Genomic DNA, 18,507 nt, shown 5'->3' on the forward strand with positions numbered 1-18,507 from the left:
ATAGGAAAATGTATAACAAACCATCTCAAAACCACTATCTTGAGACTGAGGTAAGCAATAAAAACATGAAACTAAGAAGTGCAAGCAGCTGAAAAAAATAATCAAATGGGAACCACAAACTATACCAGAAACCTTGCTGTGGGGAAAAAAAAAAAAAAAAAAAGACATTAAGGGCATTAGGGAATAACCTTACATTTATTCCTAGGCTTCTAAGAAAGTGTCACAAAAGAACAGAATTGAGAATAACAAAGGAAAAGGTGTATGAAAGAAAGAAGATATGAGCAGACAGGAAGTAACTAGTACAGGAGGAACAAGTAACAACCAGAAGTGACAAAATCATAGCAGAAAAAAAAACTCATTTAGAATTGAGTTTTCCAACATGTAAATTATTTATTTGCATTGAGATATAAAAATTATAAATACAGTTAATGTAAAACAGTATCTGATAAAAGAGCACTTACACAGTTAATCTGTCCACATAAGTTGACCAAGACTGAGACTTTGGCCCAGTGAAAATGATCTGATATCAACAAATAGCTTGAAGATCCACTGCTAATTAGCGTAACTGTCAAGCAATGCTCTCATGTTTTTGAGAACAGAGTAAAATCATCTTGAATTGGAAATCAGCATTCAACCTTCAAGACCTTCAAGTCACAAACACAGTGCTGTTTCTTTCACATTGTCCTAATCAGAAAAAAAATAATCAGATTACTATCAGACTTCTTAGTATTTCCGGATGAGTAAAAGTAAGGCAGAACCACCAAAGAACTCAGCAGAGCACAACTTGAGAACACTGCCTGCTCATCAGGCCAGGGACAAGATCTGGAAGTACATGAAGGCACCAAGGATATTCATGATATCAGTTCTCTTCACTGACTGATGTGCTGATGAGATCTCTCTGAATACAATGGCTCTCCAGCTAATACAGAATTGGTTTTTAAGATTGGGCTTCCAGCATTTTGTAGAGTTGGTCCTCCCAGCAACAGTTCTTGATTTATAACTAAATACAAAGTTTGCAAATGATTACTGTTATTTGTTTGTGTTTTTTTTTTTTTTTCCCTGGGCAAATTGAATCCTATGAAGTTATTTTCTGTTCTATTTTGAAAGATCAAGTGATACCTGCTACAGCAAAGATTCTGGAGACCAAAAAACAGTAAGTCTGCTTCTTAGGAGCATGAAATAGAGCTCATCTGCTGATAATAGCAACATGTAAAACTAAAGAACGCTGTTTCATGTCTTAATGGAAGATACAGTTTTCCAGAGTCATTGTGGATATGCATAGTAGCCATGGAAGTGGCAAGCTATTAGCTGTTCTGCTTTAGTCCACAGCAGATGTGTGCACTATGAGGCTCGCACATCAGCGTGTAGCAATTCACTGATAAATCAAAGCTGTATGAATCAAGAAATGTCCCATGCTGTAACTTACAGTCTCCAAATTGTACAATCCAGCATTTAAATGGGAACACGGGAAAGAAACATTATACAGCCCCATGATACTTTTTTAAACTTAACTGATACCTTTGAAAACATCAGTAATCTCCTCTTGAGGTATCTTACTCTTACAGGCAGATTCAAATTATTTACATGAAACCTACTACAAAGTGTCCTAATTTGTGATAATCTCACATTGAACAAAAAAAAAAAAAAATGAAATCAGTTACATCTTGCTCCTTCCTAAAAAAGTGTAGAAAATTTTACAAATAAAGGACGAATTAAAGGTATTTCTGATCATCATAAGGTCTAGATTCAGATGTTCAGTCAAAACACTGCTTTTCAGGAGCAGTACAATACTACTTTCAGCCAAAGTCATGTTCCATTGTCTATTCAGTCTTATATTTCACATAGTTAAAAATAAGAGATACACCAATGGATATAATTTTGCCAAATTAAAAAGGAGCAATTCTTCATTTGTTAAAAAGTATATCAAGGGACATGGAGCAGTTAGGACAATGAAAGGGAAATGGACTATCAGGTTAAACAGAGATTCATTCTGCAAAGTAAGAGAAACATGTTTTATTAGAGCAGGGTCTCAGTCCAGTTCTGTGTTCATTGACCACTACCTGCAGTTGCACATAGGCTTAACCTGAGCCCTTTTCTCTTTCACTGCTCTTAGCAGGCTGCAAAATGCTGCATAGGGCAAGACAGAATATATGCCATAACTACTCTTTTTTCTTAATTAATATGACCAGAAACTCAAAGTAATATCAGTAGCATCATCTCCAGGGGCACTGCTGAAGATTCAAGGTACATGAATACTAAACCATTATTTTTCTAATCCTAGCTGCAATGGGTTTCAAATAGTGAAACAAATTCCTTGCCTCTTCAAGCAGCAACTGATGCAAAGATTCTGAAAGCAAAATCTATTCTGACAACAAAAACATCACCTGTGTTCCTTGTTCTTCCACAAAGTCTCCAGAGATCATTCAGTCTTGAGATAGTCTCCTAAGATGGTCTATTGTTAAATACCAAAATGCTCTCAGGACTCCTATCTACTTTCCAATAAGCTTACAAAAGTTTGTCTTCCAGTATCCTTCCACCCCTAACATGCTTTTCATTATTTCACCTGGAATTCTAACAAGATACAGAGATGGGAGTGAGTTCCATGTCTCAAGTCCGCTGTTTCTCATTCACAGGCCAATTTACTGTCAAAGCTGGAGAGTCCAATAGCAAAAGCCTGAAGAGCACAGAGAGGATAGTTATAGTCCAGAGTGAAAACGTCTTCTGCTACACGACCGAACTGCATCACAATGTAGTCAGCTGGGGAGAAAAAGAGAGACCAGCAATTTTTAGGGGTAAGCAGAGAAAATAAACAGAAAGTTTAAAAGTCTGTCAGTCCCAAATATATACAGTTGGCGTATCCATCCTTTCTCACCAAATGGGCTTTAAAATCTGTTGTCTGTAGTGACTGTGGCATTCTAGAGATACCTTCCTTCTAAGAACCAAGGTTCAAGCCACTCTCTCACTGCATTGAAGGTGTCACATTAACTCTTTCTTTTCCCTGCAAGAGGCTTGCAGTTCCTCTCTCTCCTTTTCACACTGCTATTGAGACCAGTCTCTCTGCATCACCCCCAAAAAAGTCAAGTCTTTTATAGTTTTCTTGACAGAAGTCCCCAGTAATTCTGAGCTAACTTCCTTCACCCAGTTTCCCTTCTCCAGGAAGGGTGTTCTATTCCTCCAAAACCTCGTGAAATATACTGTTTTTCCTGTTTAAATGACCCCCCCCCCCTCTCCACCTGACTCTTACGGTCATTGTCATGGACAATCTGGAAGTTCTTCACTGAGGCCTGAGTGACTCTCCCATGGAAATTCAAAACATAGGACTGAGTGTCATCATTCCAGACTGGAGCCTTGTTGTGCAACTCAATGAGGTTCTCTAAATCTTTAGTTTGCCATTTTGACAGAAGACTCTCATTTTCCTATTTAGAAGAAAGAAACATTTTATCAGATTCTGAATGACTCTGCTTTTGAGCACTGCTGCTCTCATATGTGCATTCTGTGACTTCAGTGTCATTTCCTACTAAATGAAATAATGGCTCTTAAACTCAGTCCTTCTGAAGGTATCCTGCAAGTAACAAGAAAATACTTTCCAAGCACTCCTTTCTACTCTATAAACTATTACCATATCTCTACCCAAACAAGAAAAAAGTGAGACAATGCACATGGACAGAAGAGACAGCAATTCACACATCACAGATGACTGCCATCCTGCTAGCAGGAACCTCCTTTTTGAGATTCATATGGTTTCTGTGATCCTGTTTATTTGTAAGCTTCTATTTTCAATATTCTAAACTTCAAAACAAAGTAATGCAAAATCAACTACATAGTGTTAACTGCATATGCCTTGTGGTGTTTCAGTGTAAAGTCCAAAGGCTGAAGGAGATGTAAGTATGATGTAAGTAGGTTAAGTGTCACCCTACATTGTCTAATAAAAGGTGCACAATATGAAAAACATACAGAGAAATAAAAATTAAAAGATGCAAAAAGGAGACAAGATAGTACAGTAAGACTGAGAAAGAATTACTTACAAGGAACTGGAAACCATAGTGAGACAAGACATATGATTTTATTTTAGAAGCTATGCAACAAAAAACATAATTTGAAATAATATAAGCTAAAATTCACAAGAAAAAGAATCCAAGAAGTTTAAGTCATTTAACAGGAAGGAGGTGATCAGAAAGCAATATTTTCCAACTGAAGTGCTTTAGTATTGCACACAAAAAAAAATAGGTTATTCTAAAAAATCCATTATTTTCCTTGAAGTAAAGCTTATCAGGGACTTGGACTAGACGACCTTTAAGTGTCTCTTGAAACTCAAACGATTCTATCATTATAAACTTTGGAACAGCTTTATGTTTCAGCCTTGGCCACAGTCACTATGCTTGCCTGCTAACAACGCAGTAGGTATAAACGGTGATAAAAATACAATAAGGGCCTTTGATGGAAAGGGGTTGTACACACAACAGCAACAAGACAGAGTAGCCATTTGCAATAGCTAAGTAAGTAACATTTAGGCTGCCTAAAAGACAAGAATACAAACAGAACTCAGAAACTTACAAGTGACGTAAAAGAATAAATTCATCACCTTTGAGTAACACTGTTGCTGCCCATTAGACCCAGTAACAGCCACGGCCATGACCAACCACTCTCTATTGAGAATGATTGTCAGTAACACCCACACTTCCATGAGAAAGTTTTAACTCCGTAACTCACATTTTGTGGCTGGACTGGAATTCGCTTATGATTCATATTCATTCCTGGAATGATCACAGACATTCTTCTGGGACCTTTGAATCCTAACACATTGGTTTCCTGAAATACAAGACACTATTTTCAGGAATGGATATACTCCATCACATAGAATGAAAGACAGCAAAGCTGAACTTGAATTCACACTTACGTTATTTTCAGAGATTTGCTGGCTATAACTGTGCTAGCTGGATATCACAAGAATGTTCCTGAAGAATGACTGGCATTTTTCTTTAGGTTCTGTTACTTGTATCTACAAGTAGACATACTATTTTCTCTCATTTTTATTATTTTATAAATGATTAAGAATAGAACTAGAAGGCAATGTAGTCATCATCCATTCAAGCCTCAATCTTAAAACAAATAGATTTTTCCAGAGTACTGCATGATTCTGCTCCATGTAGAGTTAGTACAGAAAGCAAAGGAAAGAAGTCTTTCTTGGTATTCTTAAACCACTTATTTAATAATGTCAACCAAAATCCACTGGTCTGAAGTGATCTGTACCCATGTCAGCACTTTTCTAAGACAATTTTTTAAAATCACTGAAGTGATACAACTTCTCCTGATGTGCTAGTGCATTTTAACAGATGAAGAATAAAGGTCTTCAGAGTTGCAATCTCTTATTTCATCTTAAAAGATCTAGGAACATAATTGAAAACAAGAGCACTGATTTTATTCATATATGAACTTCATAAACTTCATGTACATGAAAAGTACTGATACATAAAGTCAGCTTTTCATATATCTGCTATACTCATTTTAAAACCTTGCTCTGTACAGTTAGGTACTGTATACAAAGGAAAGATCTGCTGATATTTCTCTGAACAGTTTAGTACTGGAATTATCAATTTTTTCCCCCTAAGTGCCACTAAGATCAATAGCAAAAAAAAAAATTGAAGTAGGCTTCAGGCTAATGAACCGTTAAATTTCTGCTACTTTACCCATGATAAAAGACAAAAACTTCTACTTGACTGACATGGATTTTGTGAAGTATCTCAGATTTTCCTCAGGATTGCAGTATAACAATTTTTGGTCAAGTAACAAGCTCATAAGAACATTAATTTGAGTCTGTCTCCCTCTGACATTAATGAAAAAATAATCAAACTCATAAGAAATTATATTTGAGGTTTCTGACCTTTATCTTATCTGGTGGAAATCTGTTCTAAAGTTTAACGGAGCAGGCTGCAGGCAGCATCATTTTGTGAGCCCTGTCTCCTTAGTAATCAGCCTAAAAACTAGAAGGGGGCAAAAGGGAAGAGGCACTACTTACATAATAAATAGCTGCGAGTTCTTGTCGTGTATGAGCCTTTTCCACTTGACCTTGTGCCTTGATTGGGCTAACTCCATGGTCATAGACTGTAAATTTAGTTCCCATGAGGTTTGACCTAATGTCAGGTTATAGAAAGACATACAGAAAGAAAGAGGCATCAGTAGAAATTTTTATTATCTTCCAAAAGCATGTGTGCATGACAAAAGTTAGGCTTCTCCAGTCATCTCAGTAAGGAGTTTCAGTAAAGAGCCCCTTGTAAAACTGGGTACGTAACCTGTCCTAAAAAGCACTGAGCCAGAACTCCTTCTCCAAATCATCACTTGGAATGGTAACTGAATAAAGGTAACCTATTTGAATACAGTAAGCTAGAAGTGACAAATTGATTCTCTCTGAATAGAGAGTAGATTGCTATCCATAACTCCAACTAAACAAATATGTAAATTCCATCTATCCCACTGCAGATGTAAATTTCTGTAGTTTTTATCTACTGTTCTCACCTGAGTTTTCCAATGAAACTCTCCCCTTCCCGGGATAAATCAGTTGGGTCAACTGATATGACATAATTGGACGTTTTGCTCTTTTTTCGTTTTCTACCTGCAAGAAGAAACATCTGGAAATACAAAACTTTTATCAAGACTGGAGTTTTGGAAGAACGCAGAGGCACTGCTATCCAGACTGCTACCTCTCCATTTCCCATATCAACTCCCATTTTTGTTCTGAACTGTTATTACTGTTTTGCTAATTTTGACCTCTCCCACAAGTACACAACCTGAAATCCTGTTCTTCCAATTAAATTATTTAGCAGTTTAGATTAAAGGCAATTGTCTTTTCCCGTTTCTCTCTCTTTTCATCTGGAACAGCTCAGTCTCCCTGCTTTTCTTTAACTCTGACATTTTATAACTTTTTAATTTAATCTTTTTTTGTATTTTGGCTTCTAAACTTGCGGCCACCTTCCTTAGTGTCTTGGCCAGGTATAAGTTTCCCTCCTCCACATGTCTCTCCTCTGCTTCTGGTTTCTTACTGATTTATGCAGTGTTCTTCATTACACTAAAATGTTATGTCTAGGAATACAACAGCCAAGACACTGTACACTGCTTTCAATACCTTTCTGTTGTTATCCTTTTCCAGATGCATGTAATAAGCAGGGAAGAGGCCCCGATCCATTCCCTTCTTATCTCTAGTGACTCGACACTTGACTGTAATACCACGGGGCGCAGGGCGCAATGCAAATTCCTCCAAGTTCTCTACTTCTCCCAGAACCACCTGAGGGGATGGACTACAGGAAGCACCTATTTCCTATAGGAAGAACCATCATATTAGAAAACCAACATCAGACCAGAGACTTCAGTGTTCCCCACAAAAAGGAAATCTGTTGAAACAGATGTCCCAAGAACATATTTGAGAAAAGAAAGTTGAATGATAAAACATCTGTGTTTCTCTGAAGAAAGTGGATAAAAACTTTTTTACTCTAGCTCTCCCAGGGAAGAAGAGAAAATAAACCTGTTAACCAGAGTGAATTACTAGGAATGGGAAAACAGGTTGAGACACTGCAAACATTCTAAACAAAATGCTTCTCTGCTTCTAGAACTTCAAACCCTGTGGCAAATAAGGCAGCATGATATGCTGGATGGATGCTGCAGTAAGACAGACTGGTGTTCTCTGGCTGAAAAGATCACTAAGCTTACATTGGTTCAAAAAAGCAGCAGAAATGGAGTAGGATGGTAGTGCTGGAGATACATACAGTTAGGATGCATGTTATGGTAACCAAAGGAACTGGAATACTAGCAGAAATCTCATATCAGATATTAAACTCAATTTTTAGAGGAAGCTAGTCTGGCATGGCCTGGTGCCAGCGCTAAGAGCACAGCCATGACATCGGGCTGGGACAGATGTCAACATGCTGCTAGGCAGGGCAGCGAGGAAGGCTCACTCAACTCAGAGTCCTGGGCCCTCGGATAGGAGGGAGGGAGCCCAGTGCCCACTGCCCTGAGTTGGGTGCTTCTCAGTCCTTCCCTTAAGAGAAGAGGAAAACACGGGCCAGCACCTCCCAAACTTTCATTTGTGGAATCCAAGGCAGTGGCACAGAGCTGCATTAGGTAAGGGTCAAGTTGGGTGTTTGGTTTGGTTCTTCTCTGAGAGGGTCCTTGATCATGGAACAGGCTTCCGAGGGTAGTGGTCAAGGTGCCAAGCTGCTAGAATTCAGTATTGTCCAATGACTGCTTGGACAATCAGACACAGGGTTTGAATTTTGGGTGGTTCTGTGGGGAGCCAGAAGTTGGAATCTGTGATCCCTATGGGTCCCTTACAGCTCAAAATGCTCTGTGATTCTGTGAAACCCTGTAGACTGCAAAATTTGGAGTATCCCTCCTTCATCTTGGCAATGAATGAGTTTGCTTGTTTATCCCTACAGTATAAAATCTGAGTGAGTACACATACAATTCCTCATGAGGAATTGTCAAGTCATCTCCAGCAGCTGTCAACCACACCTCAGTTTTTTGATTTATTAGCAACTAGATCTCTTGTACTACTCACTGGCTAATGTAGCACAGTACACACACAGCCTCCTCACAAATACACTCAGTTGGGTCACCTGAATATTAGCATGGACTTCCAGGATCCAGGATCTCTGGGGCCTTTTATCCTCTCTATTTACTCCTTGTTTTCTTATGCTTGCTGTCTCGTGACTCAACTTGATCCTCTTCCCTTGTGTCCCTCTCTCTAGCACCTCACAGTAAGCTTTATACAATCCCAGAGTTTTCCCCACTCCATCCCAAAATTCTGTTCCCCCTTGCATCCCGTCCCATGCAACCTCTAATAGAGGTAGCAATCCCTCTTAGTTTGTATGGCATTTCAAAGCTTCTCTGAATTATCTTGCAGATTTTGAACTGGAGACAATGATCTAATCTTTCTTCTTTGAGCATCACAGGAGCAGCTGATTCAGAGCGTTTCCCTGTTCATGGATTAGGTTACTTGGGTCATATGTTTCTTCACCCATCATTGATCCTTTGATGACTACAAGGTTTTTCTATTAATTAGATGTTCTTCTGTTAGATTATCTGACAATATTGTCCTCTGACTTCAAGGACTAAAAATAACTGCAAATACAGCATTTTAACACACTGCTGAAGGGGTTAGTAGTAAAATCAATAACATGCCCAGTTCTCATCAGAAACTCATTTCAAAACACCTACTGCAAAGGATTTCTCAGTGGTTGCAGAACTAGGCCTCTCAGATTCAGGATGTGGTGACTGAGATGCTGGTCTCTTACTTACATCTTCCTCTTCTTCTGTTTCTTCCTCATCAAAATTTAAACTACTTGAAATTCCTGTCAGAACACAGAGTCAAGCAGATAACCTCTAAAAGAAAGTATCATGAGTCTATGGCATCACTAATTCATATATAACCTTTATGTAACTTTTTTTTTTTTTCAAATTGCTGATTTTTTTTCTTTGCTATATTACTTTCTAAGCATTGTAATTCTGATTATATTACGTATATGTACAATTAATGAATATACCGATGTTATGGTATTGGTATAGCAGCATACAATTAACAAATATAGAGATTTTAAGGTATAACAGAGAACTTGGCTATGACATTATTACACCAAAGCAAGAAACAGAAATGATAGATACACTCATCCATAACCTGAGCTCACAAAGGAAACTCCAGTAGAGTAGATCTCCAGAAGAGATCCTTCCCCACTGGCAGTCAGCTCTTAAATGGGTCTAGGAGAGGTGCAGCCAGGCTCCACCTCTTCCTGCAGCACAGGTGAAGGCAATTCACCTGTGCTCCCATGGCTGACTCATTGCTCACCTCAGGTGATTAATCAGAGGTTCAGGCCATGATTCAGCAGCCCCATACAGTATATAATACTGATAGCAGTAGAAACATTTTACAGCTGTCAACTTGTGGCTGATAAAGCTTTCATTAATACGTATTTTACCAAGCAATATACTATATCATAAATTAAATTTTGCTTATTTTTATATGCAAAAAAACAACAATTTCTCCGTAGTTCAAAAACAAAAAAGGCAATCCAACTCTGTATTGGTAGGTAAAACCTACCCTGTAGTTTACATTCCTCATCATTTCCTCTTAGTGTTATTGAAATGGACAATTTGTTAGTTAGAGCTTCTCCTGTTTTATATCATCAGTATATCAGCAGCAATAACTCATCAAGTCTCAAATACTACTACTGATTTGATTGTCCCAGGGTATATTTAATCTTAATCACAGCTGTATAGAGGTGATGTGGATAAATAAAATATCCATATGTATCATTGTTTGGTGTTTCCTCTCTACATGAAGTTACGTTGTTTGGTTCTGTGATTCCATTCTTTAATTTTGCTGTAGAATGGAAAAGTACATAATGCACTATAGAAAATTAATAGGCTTAGTCTGCTATAGCCAAATTATTTTCTGTGAATCAATTTTACAACAATGTTCTAATATAGGGGGCACTGCTGGGTATTCTTTATCTCAGATAAAACAGAAAATCATCTTAACAATCTGTCTGTAAACTTCTCAAAGCATGCTTAAAAGAGGAAAGGTGTTAACCCTAATACTCCAGTCAATTTCATCATTCACAGTTTATGTTTTACCTTCACTAATTTCTGCTGAAGTTTCTGGATATTCTCTCCTGCTTCTTTCCCTAAATCTTCTGTGATGTTGCTATTCGTACGTAAACAGCTGTTGGACGTGACAAATGAACAGAACTATTCCTATACATAGCAGTATTTATGAAGAATACTGGAAAAATTCTGGGATGCATGCTCTTCTAATAAAACAAGCTGCTTACTGTACTAAGCGCTACAAACTATTTTGTTTAGGCTACGTTCAACAAAATGCCTTCCTATAGTACTAACAGCCACATAAGTCACTCAGCAACAGAGATGGACACTCCCATGGGAAAGTACTCTGTGGGATACAGCCTTTGACTCAAGAAGAACATCTCTCTTATTAGACTATCAACAGTTAAATCATAGCATTAGTGGTTTAAGAGGGTTCTATTTTTGTAAAAATATTCAAGTATCATATCCAGATATATAGTATCTGGAATTAAAATGCCCTGAATTTTAACAAAACGTGAAACGCAGAGTTGTGTCACTAACTTATTTGAAAAGGCCAAGTAATTATACATTTGTATCCGCTTAATAACAGAAGAAGAAACTGCAAATCTGCATTTGTGCATTCTGTACAATCTACTAGTTCTCCATGAAAGCCCTACAAACACTTGTTTCGATATTTCTTAATTTTCTATTTATTTTTAATGCTACAGAAAAAAAAAAAGATTACAAGCAAAGGAATCCTAAAAAAACACATCTGCCCATTATCAACACTTACCTCGTTTTTGTAAGATTTCTTGCAGATCTGCATTGCCTAATGTTTCTGTTAGAGTGTGTCCATTGTTTTCCTCATCTGCATTTTCTGCTGTTATGGAAGATCCAACAGAGAAAGTTTGAAGTTTGGTTCCTAAATCTTCTACTTCTGATTTCAAAGAAACTGGTCCACGAATGCCTGCAAGCCAAAATGAAACAAACTGTAAAAGTTTCATTTTTACAGTTGAAGATATATCCCAGAATGGTTGTTCTTTTCATCCTTTCTTACTTAAGCACGCCTTTAAAGTATTACATATTCTTGTTGAATTCAACTTTTGTCAAGCTAGGCCTTACTGTGATACAGATCTCTTGTTACTTCCAACGCTACATATATCAGTTTCCCCTTTTATAAATATGGCGATTGCTTTTATTTTTTTCCAATGGCTAGAGCAATTAAGATGTGTGATATTTGCCATGCAAGTTGTTATGTGTAACTTTATTTATGGGCAACTATTTTTTTTCTCCTGCTCCAACCTTCAAACTCTTTGTTTACAAGAAATGATGTTAAATGAGTGTTCTATAGTAAACATCACAAAGCAACTTGTTAAGAATATCCAAAGGCATTGGCCAAACAAATAGTAAATTCATGCCTGCCTTAGTTTCAGTAGAAATGAGATTTCCAGGTTTAAACACGTAAACAGCATGCACTGCATTTTGTAATTGGGCAAGATCTCTTGATGTCATGGTCTGGCATAATAAAAGAGCTGCTCTGAAAGTGCAGCCTCCTATTTTATTACATTGGCAAATGACATCAAAGACAAACACTGGTGGTATGGCAGTAGAGAATGAACCTTCCCATTAATATTCCATTATCGTGGCATATGTTGCTGTGTGACAGCCTGACAAAATGGCATCTGACACAGAACTGCGTGTGAAAAGCAAAGGTGGAATTGAATTTCTCTGTGTGGAAAAAATCATACCCATTGACATTCATCAACATTTCCTGACTGTTTATAGACTGAACAGTGGATGTTAGCACAGGGAGGCGATGCGTGGTGCATTTCAGCAGTGGTGACAGCAATAGTAGATTACCTCCTCTGGTGCAAATGTTCATTTTATTTTTTATTTTTACAAGTACTGAATGCAGGCTCTTGCTCACTGGAGATCAAAATGCACAGCTAATGGGAGTGAGTATGCTGAAAATTAATGTTTTGTAGCTCAGAATTTGCTCTATCAAATAGTGTTATGGTGTTCTTCCTATCTGTTGTAGCTTACATGGAAATAAATAGGAGGTATTACTTTCAGGTAACCTACATATTATAAACATGTTTGTGTAGTGCACAGTGTTACCTTTCCACTACTTTTCATCTTAAAACTGCATTGCTTTATCTAGTCAGACTTCTGACATGATTAAAGAAGCTTCAGAACTGTGGAAGCTAGTGGAATAGTTAGTTTTCTCTTTTCTTTCCTGTAGTTTTGGTAATAATGAAGTTTCCTAACTACCTAACTATATTTTTTACTCTCTTCAAGTTTTCTTTTACCAGATTTCCCCCATTTAATTTTAAATACATAAATGCTATCATCCACATCAACACTTTCCTCCTAAGATTGTGAAAGACATCTAGATAACAAAAAAACACCAAACATTTAAAAGAAAGGATCTCAGGGGACATCATAGCTCCAAACACACATGGAATCATAGAACGGAATCATAGAATGGCCTAGGTTGAAAAGGACCATAATGATTATCTAGTTTCAACCCCCCTGCTATATGCAGGGTCGCCATCCACCAGGCTGCCCAGAGCCAAGTTTTCCAACTAGATAACTCTGGTTTGTTTGTTTATTCCAAATTTTACTCTACAAATTAAGTTCCTATTAACCTAACAGTGGCACTACAACATTCTGTATTAGTATGCATCTCAAAGTCTATTTGCTATTACTTTCTTGATAGGCTGACAGGATCTTAGCTCTCATAAACTACTTCCTGACATTTCTGCTACAATGTAGGAGTTTAATCGTTACTCTTTTTTCCATCCTATGACATGCAAGTCTTTAAAGCTCTCACTAATGCATTTCTTTTCACTCTCAACAAAATTGCTGCTATTTTTCTGTAATGTCTCCAGACCACGGGAGGGTTTGGCTCCCTGATCACATCATGTTTGTTCCTTTCTGGATCCCTATAACTTGCTTGTCATGTTTCTGTTGTCTCCCAGAAGGCCATAGCAAAAAAAAAAAAAAAGAAAAAAAAGAAAAAAAAGAAGAGATAAAAAACAGCCAGAATCTAATCTGGTATTCACAAGCCCTTTGTTTTGATTATTTATGATTTAGTCATATTCAATTTTGAAATAGAGCATACCATGATACCATGAAGAACAGTAAAGGCTATCAAATGGGACTATCCTTTTTTTTTTATCCTACTGCTTCAGAAAACGCTCTGACTCTTAGGGATTTGCAACTCCCTACCAATGCAAAAGTTCGTAACCCATTTCTACAGTTCTTTTTACCCTAACAAAAGGGAGAGATTACTCTAAAGCAGATGAAGATTCTCAGCTGTCACAAAATTGAAGGTGAGAATTTTTACTTTTTTATACACTTCAATATTTCTCTGTCATTTTATACTGCAGTTCTATTGGTGTACATAAGAAGGTTTGTGATCCGTCTAGTTTATGGCTTGACCACTGTCACAGCAATACAGGTGACCATCTATGACATAAAATGCATGCAGTGGCATGCTGGCAGAACGCTGTTACAATCAGTTACTTACCATGTAACACAACAATATTGTGGAAAGTGGTAGGAGTTTCTACTAAAGGAGTCTGTTCCTCACATCCTTTGGGCTTTGACCTGTGCAGCTTTGCCTCAGGATTTGGCTGCACCATCAGGGGATCAAGACGTTTCTTCTTCTGCTTTTTCTCTAGAAGAGCTCTCTGTGAAATAAAAGAAAAAGCATGAAATAAGGGTAAGTAACCACATCTGCCAGAGAGCCAGCACCTCAGCCGCTGATGAGGATTTCCAATCAACCTAAATAAAGTGCTCCTGTTATCACTCACAGAAATCGTAGGCAGAGATGTTGCAGTGTCTGGAGAGATACGCTGCTTTTGGTTCTCCACTGATGGGAGACCAATCCTGAGACCATCAACAGATAATTTTAACTCCTCTTCTCCAGACAAAATTGCAGTAAACCTTAATATAAACAGCCAAATTCAGTAGTCACTTAGAATCAACTGTGGAACATTTTATAAAGTATATGTTATAAATGTAGCATGTACTGCAAACTTTATTACTCCATTCATTATACTGAAGCTGACAGAGCAAACCAACCAGCTCACAAGGACTCTCCACTCCTTCCAATGTAGTTACAATTAAATTACTCAACATTTTGTCTCCTAGGACAACTTCCCAAGCATGAAGAGAATGTATATTCTTTTCCTCATTGGTTTGTACAGTTAAACTAAATTTATATCAAAAGAACTATCACCAACATAGGTGTCAGAATAAAAGTTCCCTTCCTGTTGATTACATGGCAGTTAAGTCTTTCATTGTATTAGCATACCATTTCTAATCATCTTTCATTGGGGCTCACTCTGTCACTGCTGCCACAACATTTATAACATTTTTACTTTATATAACAGTAAAAGCAGTTCAAGATTTGCAAAGGACATGGTCTTTGTGACAAAGGCCACAATCTCACAAGAGGATACAACTCAGAAGAGACAGCTCCCAGAAACTAATGTTAAGAGATAAGACGGAGGAATAAAAGAAACAAATAAAAATCAGTCATTAAAATAAGACTGATTTAGTAACACAAAAACTGATCAACTTTACAAAATATTTGTATTTAATTCAGGATTGAAAGAAATTCCAGTGTTAGTGTTAAAAACAAAATATTATTTTTCCATCATACAGACACACTTGATGTTCATGATTTCCTACTAAATGTAAACAGAAAGAACTTCCAAACTTAAAGCAAATACAGACACTGCATCATTTTAAAGGCAGCCATGCTTAAATCTTAAAAATTAAGATGATGCATGATGAAGATTTGCAGACCACTTCCCACAGATGCAGATTACCCATGACAGCTTCTTTGGTACCTGAAAAAAAAACCCTGAAACTTCCTCCTGAGGACAAAAATAAACTTGCTTCACCAAATTCTTCTCAGTCTCCAAGGATCCATCAGTACCAATAACTCAATTCACTTGAGATACAAACGATTTTCAAATTCTTTTCTCTCCTGTTAGGATTCTTCTATCTCATGGGATTTTTCCTTTCCTGTTAGGCTTTTTATCTCTGCTTGCAACAGTTTCACAGGCAACCTCTCCTTGAAAAGTTCTAGCACAATTCAGTTCTTGGCCTTTTCTTTATTCTTTATGCTTTTCAGGTACTTTTCTCCAAAATACTTAAATAAGCAAAAACCCACATGATTACACTTTGAAGACTAGACTGCAACACAGGTAGTATTACCTACTGCAGAATTATTTGCAAGGATCATCCTAAAAATACAAAGAATTGCATAGAGATTATCAGATCAGTCTAGAGAAAGGTAAGGTAAATTGAAATTCTTAGAAAATCCTCAGTTATATTTTTTAGTAAACGGACAGATGAAAAATAAACACATCCTAAAAACAGTAAAAAAGTACATAGCTACTGTTAGAACTGGAAGTTGAATATGGAGTCAGTATAGCACATAATGATTTTAAAATTACTTTACTGATTATTCTACAAGATTAGATTTTTTTTAAAGCATATTGGAACATACACTTTATTGCTGGTAGATGTGACAAACATTTTCACAAGAACTTCAAGATAATCAAAGTGATGAACCTTGATAGTGATTTAAACAGGTTTCTCTCTAAAACTTTGCTTATTGAGATGAAGAAAATTTACAAGCTAATGGATGGGATGGTTGGTAGCAGCTCTTTCTCTTTACACAAGGTTGCAAAGCAGTCTTACCTTCAGTGCTGTGCGTCTTTAGACTCATTCCACTAAGGTCAAGTTTAAAAAAACATGCTTCCGTCTACTAACCAATTTTTTTCTCCAGCCCTGTGTCATAGTAAAATTTCATGTATAATTACAAAAAATCACACGACACAGGAACATTCAACTCATTAAATAAATAACAGGCACCAGGATTTTGCAAACTCCACGTACTAAGTACAGCACAGAAAAGCATAACTAAAAATAAAGAAATGCTTAAATGATCACAAACCATTAACTCTGGTTCTAGTGAGTTTCCAATAAGCTGTCTAAGAAGCCAAATGCATCAGATGCATATACCATAGCAAAGTAGTCTGGTATTCTTCCTACTACTGCGATGAACAGGAAGATGATACACAACAAGGCTTCAACCACTTCTCTTGAAGGTGCAATTTACTATTTATTACTTGACGTGATCTACCTTAGTAGGCTACAAGGAATGGATTTCTGAGGCATAAGCTCTATTCTTCCAGCTCCTCCTTAGTTCACAATAAGACAGCAGGGATAAATGCTAGTGATGATGGCATTAACAAAACCTAAGTGTCAAGACTAATATCATATTAAATGCAGTCAGAAAGAGCCTTCAGCTTTTACCATCCACAGAGAGGTAGCAGCAGTACAGGTTGAGCTACAGATACCTCAAAAGATACAGGGAAGCACATTCTACTGCTAAAGAAATAAGCACTGTCTGAGAAGTCATCCACTCTCTTCTCAAGGAAAACGAAGTATACTAGACAAAAACTTTGGGGCAGACAGATACAACGCACAGATAGATCTTGACGTCAAGCATCATTATAAACAACACTTAAATGATAGGGTTCAAAATCCATCATAAAGATGGATAAGAGACACATGCCCATGAAACATCAAAGGTTTATTCTAGATTCTCCATGTGGTCAAAGATGCTAAACACAATCCAGCTGTATCTCACAAAAACATTCTGCAATTCTTATCTCAGTTCCTCTAACTGTTTAAGAGAAATTGCTTAAGCATGTATCTGCTACAAACAGTAATGAGTCCATTATGTCTAACTGTGACCTGCTATTGACCTTTAGTGCTTCAGAAAGCATGGTACAAGTGGTGTAAAAGATAAAAGCAGACTTTCAAAGTTAACATTCAAACTTAAATATACAATCCTAAATAAGAGACTGTTAGCATTTCTTACCAAGTATAACCAAGCTACAGTGGAACTGGGGTGTTAAAATATATTTTAATGAAAGTTTCTAGTTGTCAGTTCTGTTGATGTTTGCAATCTCAATCAAATTAAAAAAAAAAAAAGGAAAAAACAAACAAAAAAGAAACAAACAAACAAAAAAGCCACTACCACAGAAAACTCTGAACCCTGAATCAAATTGTAGAAGTATATGAACTCTATGAATTTACCTCTCAGTTGCTTAACTGGCAGTTGCTCCAAAGGAATTCTGTGACTCTTTGAATTCCATCCAGCCCAGCAGCTTTGTTTTGTTGGAACAGTGATGCATCTCCATGACAATATCTCAAACTGGCATACATTGACCACAGTGCCTAGCAAAAAGAGCCACTTGTTGCTACTGGCTCATAACCCAAGCCAACAGTCCTGAAATGGACATCAAGGTTCATCAACAAGTAGTCAGATTATCCTTCTCATGGGAACTTGTTATTAAATGGCATTTAGCACTATGTTCTCCTTCACAAATTACTTCCAAGACCTTTTTCTCAAGCTAAAGCTTTTCATTATCTTACTGTTTTCTTTTTACAACATGCGTTATTGGAAAGTTTACAGGTAGCTTTTACAAATACAGCCAAGGATATTTTTAACTCCCCAGTTCTTAAGTGTGTTAGGTAAGTGTCCATATATACACGGAGGTCAAGTCAATAATGAATCTGCCTGGATTCAAAGCTATATAAACTCAAACTAGAAATAACAAGTTTTGAGAAAGAGGGCTATTAACTAATGTATCAGTTCCCTGAAAAATATTATGTCTTGACTTAAAGATCCTCAGATGAGACAGAATTTCTAAAAACTGTAATTTCAACACAACTTTATGTTCTACCTTGATGAATTTAATCTATAACATAATACAGTGAATTCTGTTCCATGTGAAATGGACAGATAGATAATTATAATAATCTCACAACTTCTAAGTTTTAGGTAAGCACTTGAATTTTCAGAGGACGGATACTTTATTGATTTGATGAGCAAGTGATCTAAGC

At 36.9% G+C, this 18,507-nt stretch overlaps 1 protein-coding gene across 9 annotated transcripts in view; it reads right to left on the reverse strand.

The window, feature by feature from the left end:
• Window positions 1-370: 370 nt before the first annotated feature.
• Window positions 371-18,507, reverse strand: part of TULP3 (TUB like protein 3) — a 36,382-nt gene continuing 18,245 nt past the window's right edge. For 3 of the 9 annotated variants that reach the window (XM_010717237.4, XM_085234373.1, XM_019617701.3), the window contains 10 exons: window positions 17,698-17,838; window positions 14,102-14,264; window positions 11,363-11,536; window positions 9,208-9,341; window positions 7,121-7,312; window positions 6,514-6,626; window positions 6,017-6,131; window positions 4,711-4,809; window positions 3,245-3,416; window positions 371-2,757 (listed from right to left, as the gene is read on the reverse strand). In XM_010717237.4, coding sequence (XP_010715539.1) covers window positions 2,624-2,757; window positions 3,245-3,416; window positions 4,711-4,809; window positions 6,017-6,131; window positions 6,514-6,626; window positions 7,121-7,312; window positions 9,208-9,341; window positions 11,363-11,536; window positions 14,102-14,216 — 1,248 coding nt within the window. In that variant the 5' untranslated portion in view covers window positions 14,217-14,264; window positions 17,698-17,838 and the 3' untranslated portion in view covers window positions 371-2,623. Of the gene's footprint in view, window positions 2,758-3,244; window positions 3,417-4,710; window positions 4,810-6,016; window positions 6,132-6,513; window positions 6,627-7,120; window positions 7,313-9,207; window positions 9,342-11,362; window positions 11,537-14,101; window positions 14,265-14,387; window positions 17,645-17,697; window positions 17,891-18,507 lie in introns of those variants that run through there. The other 6 variants (XM_010717222.4, XM_010717229.4, XM_010717241.4 and 3 more) reach the window with 5 other exon arrangements.

Source organism: Meleagris gallopavo, chromosome 1 (genome assembly GCF_905368555.1).
Source record: "Meleagris gallopavo chromosome 1, MGAL_WU_HG_1.1, whole genome shotgun sequence".
NCBI lineage: Eukaryota > Metazoa > Chordata > Aves > Galliformes > Phasianidae > Meleagris > Meleagris gallopavo.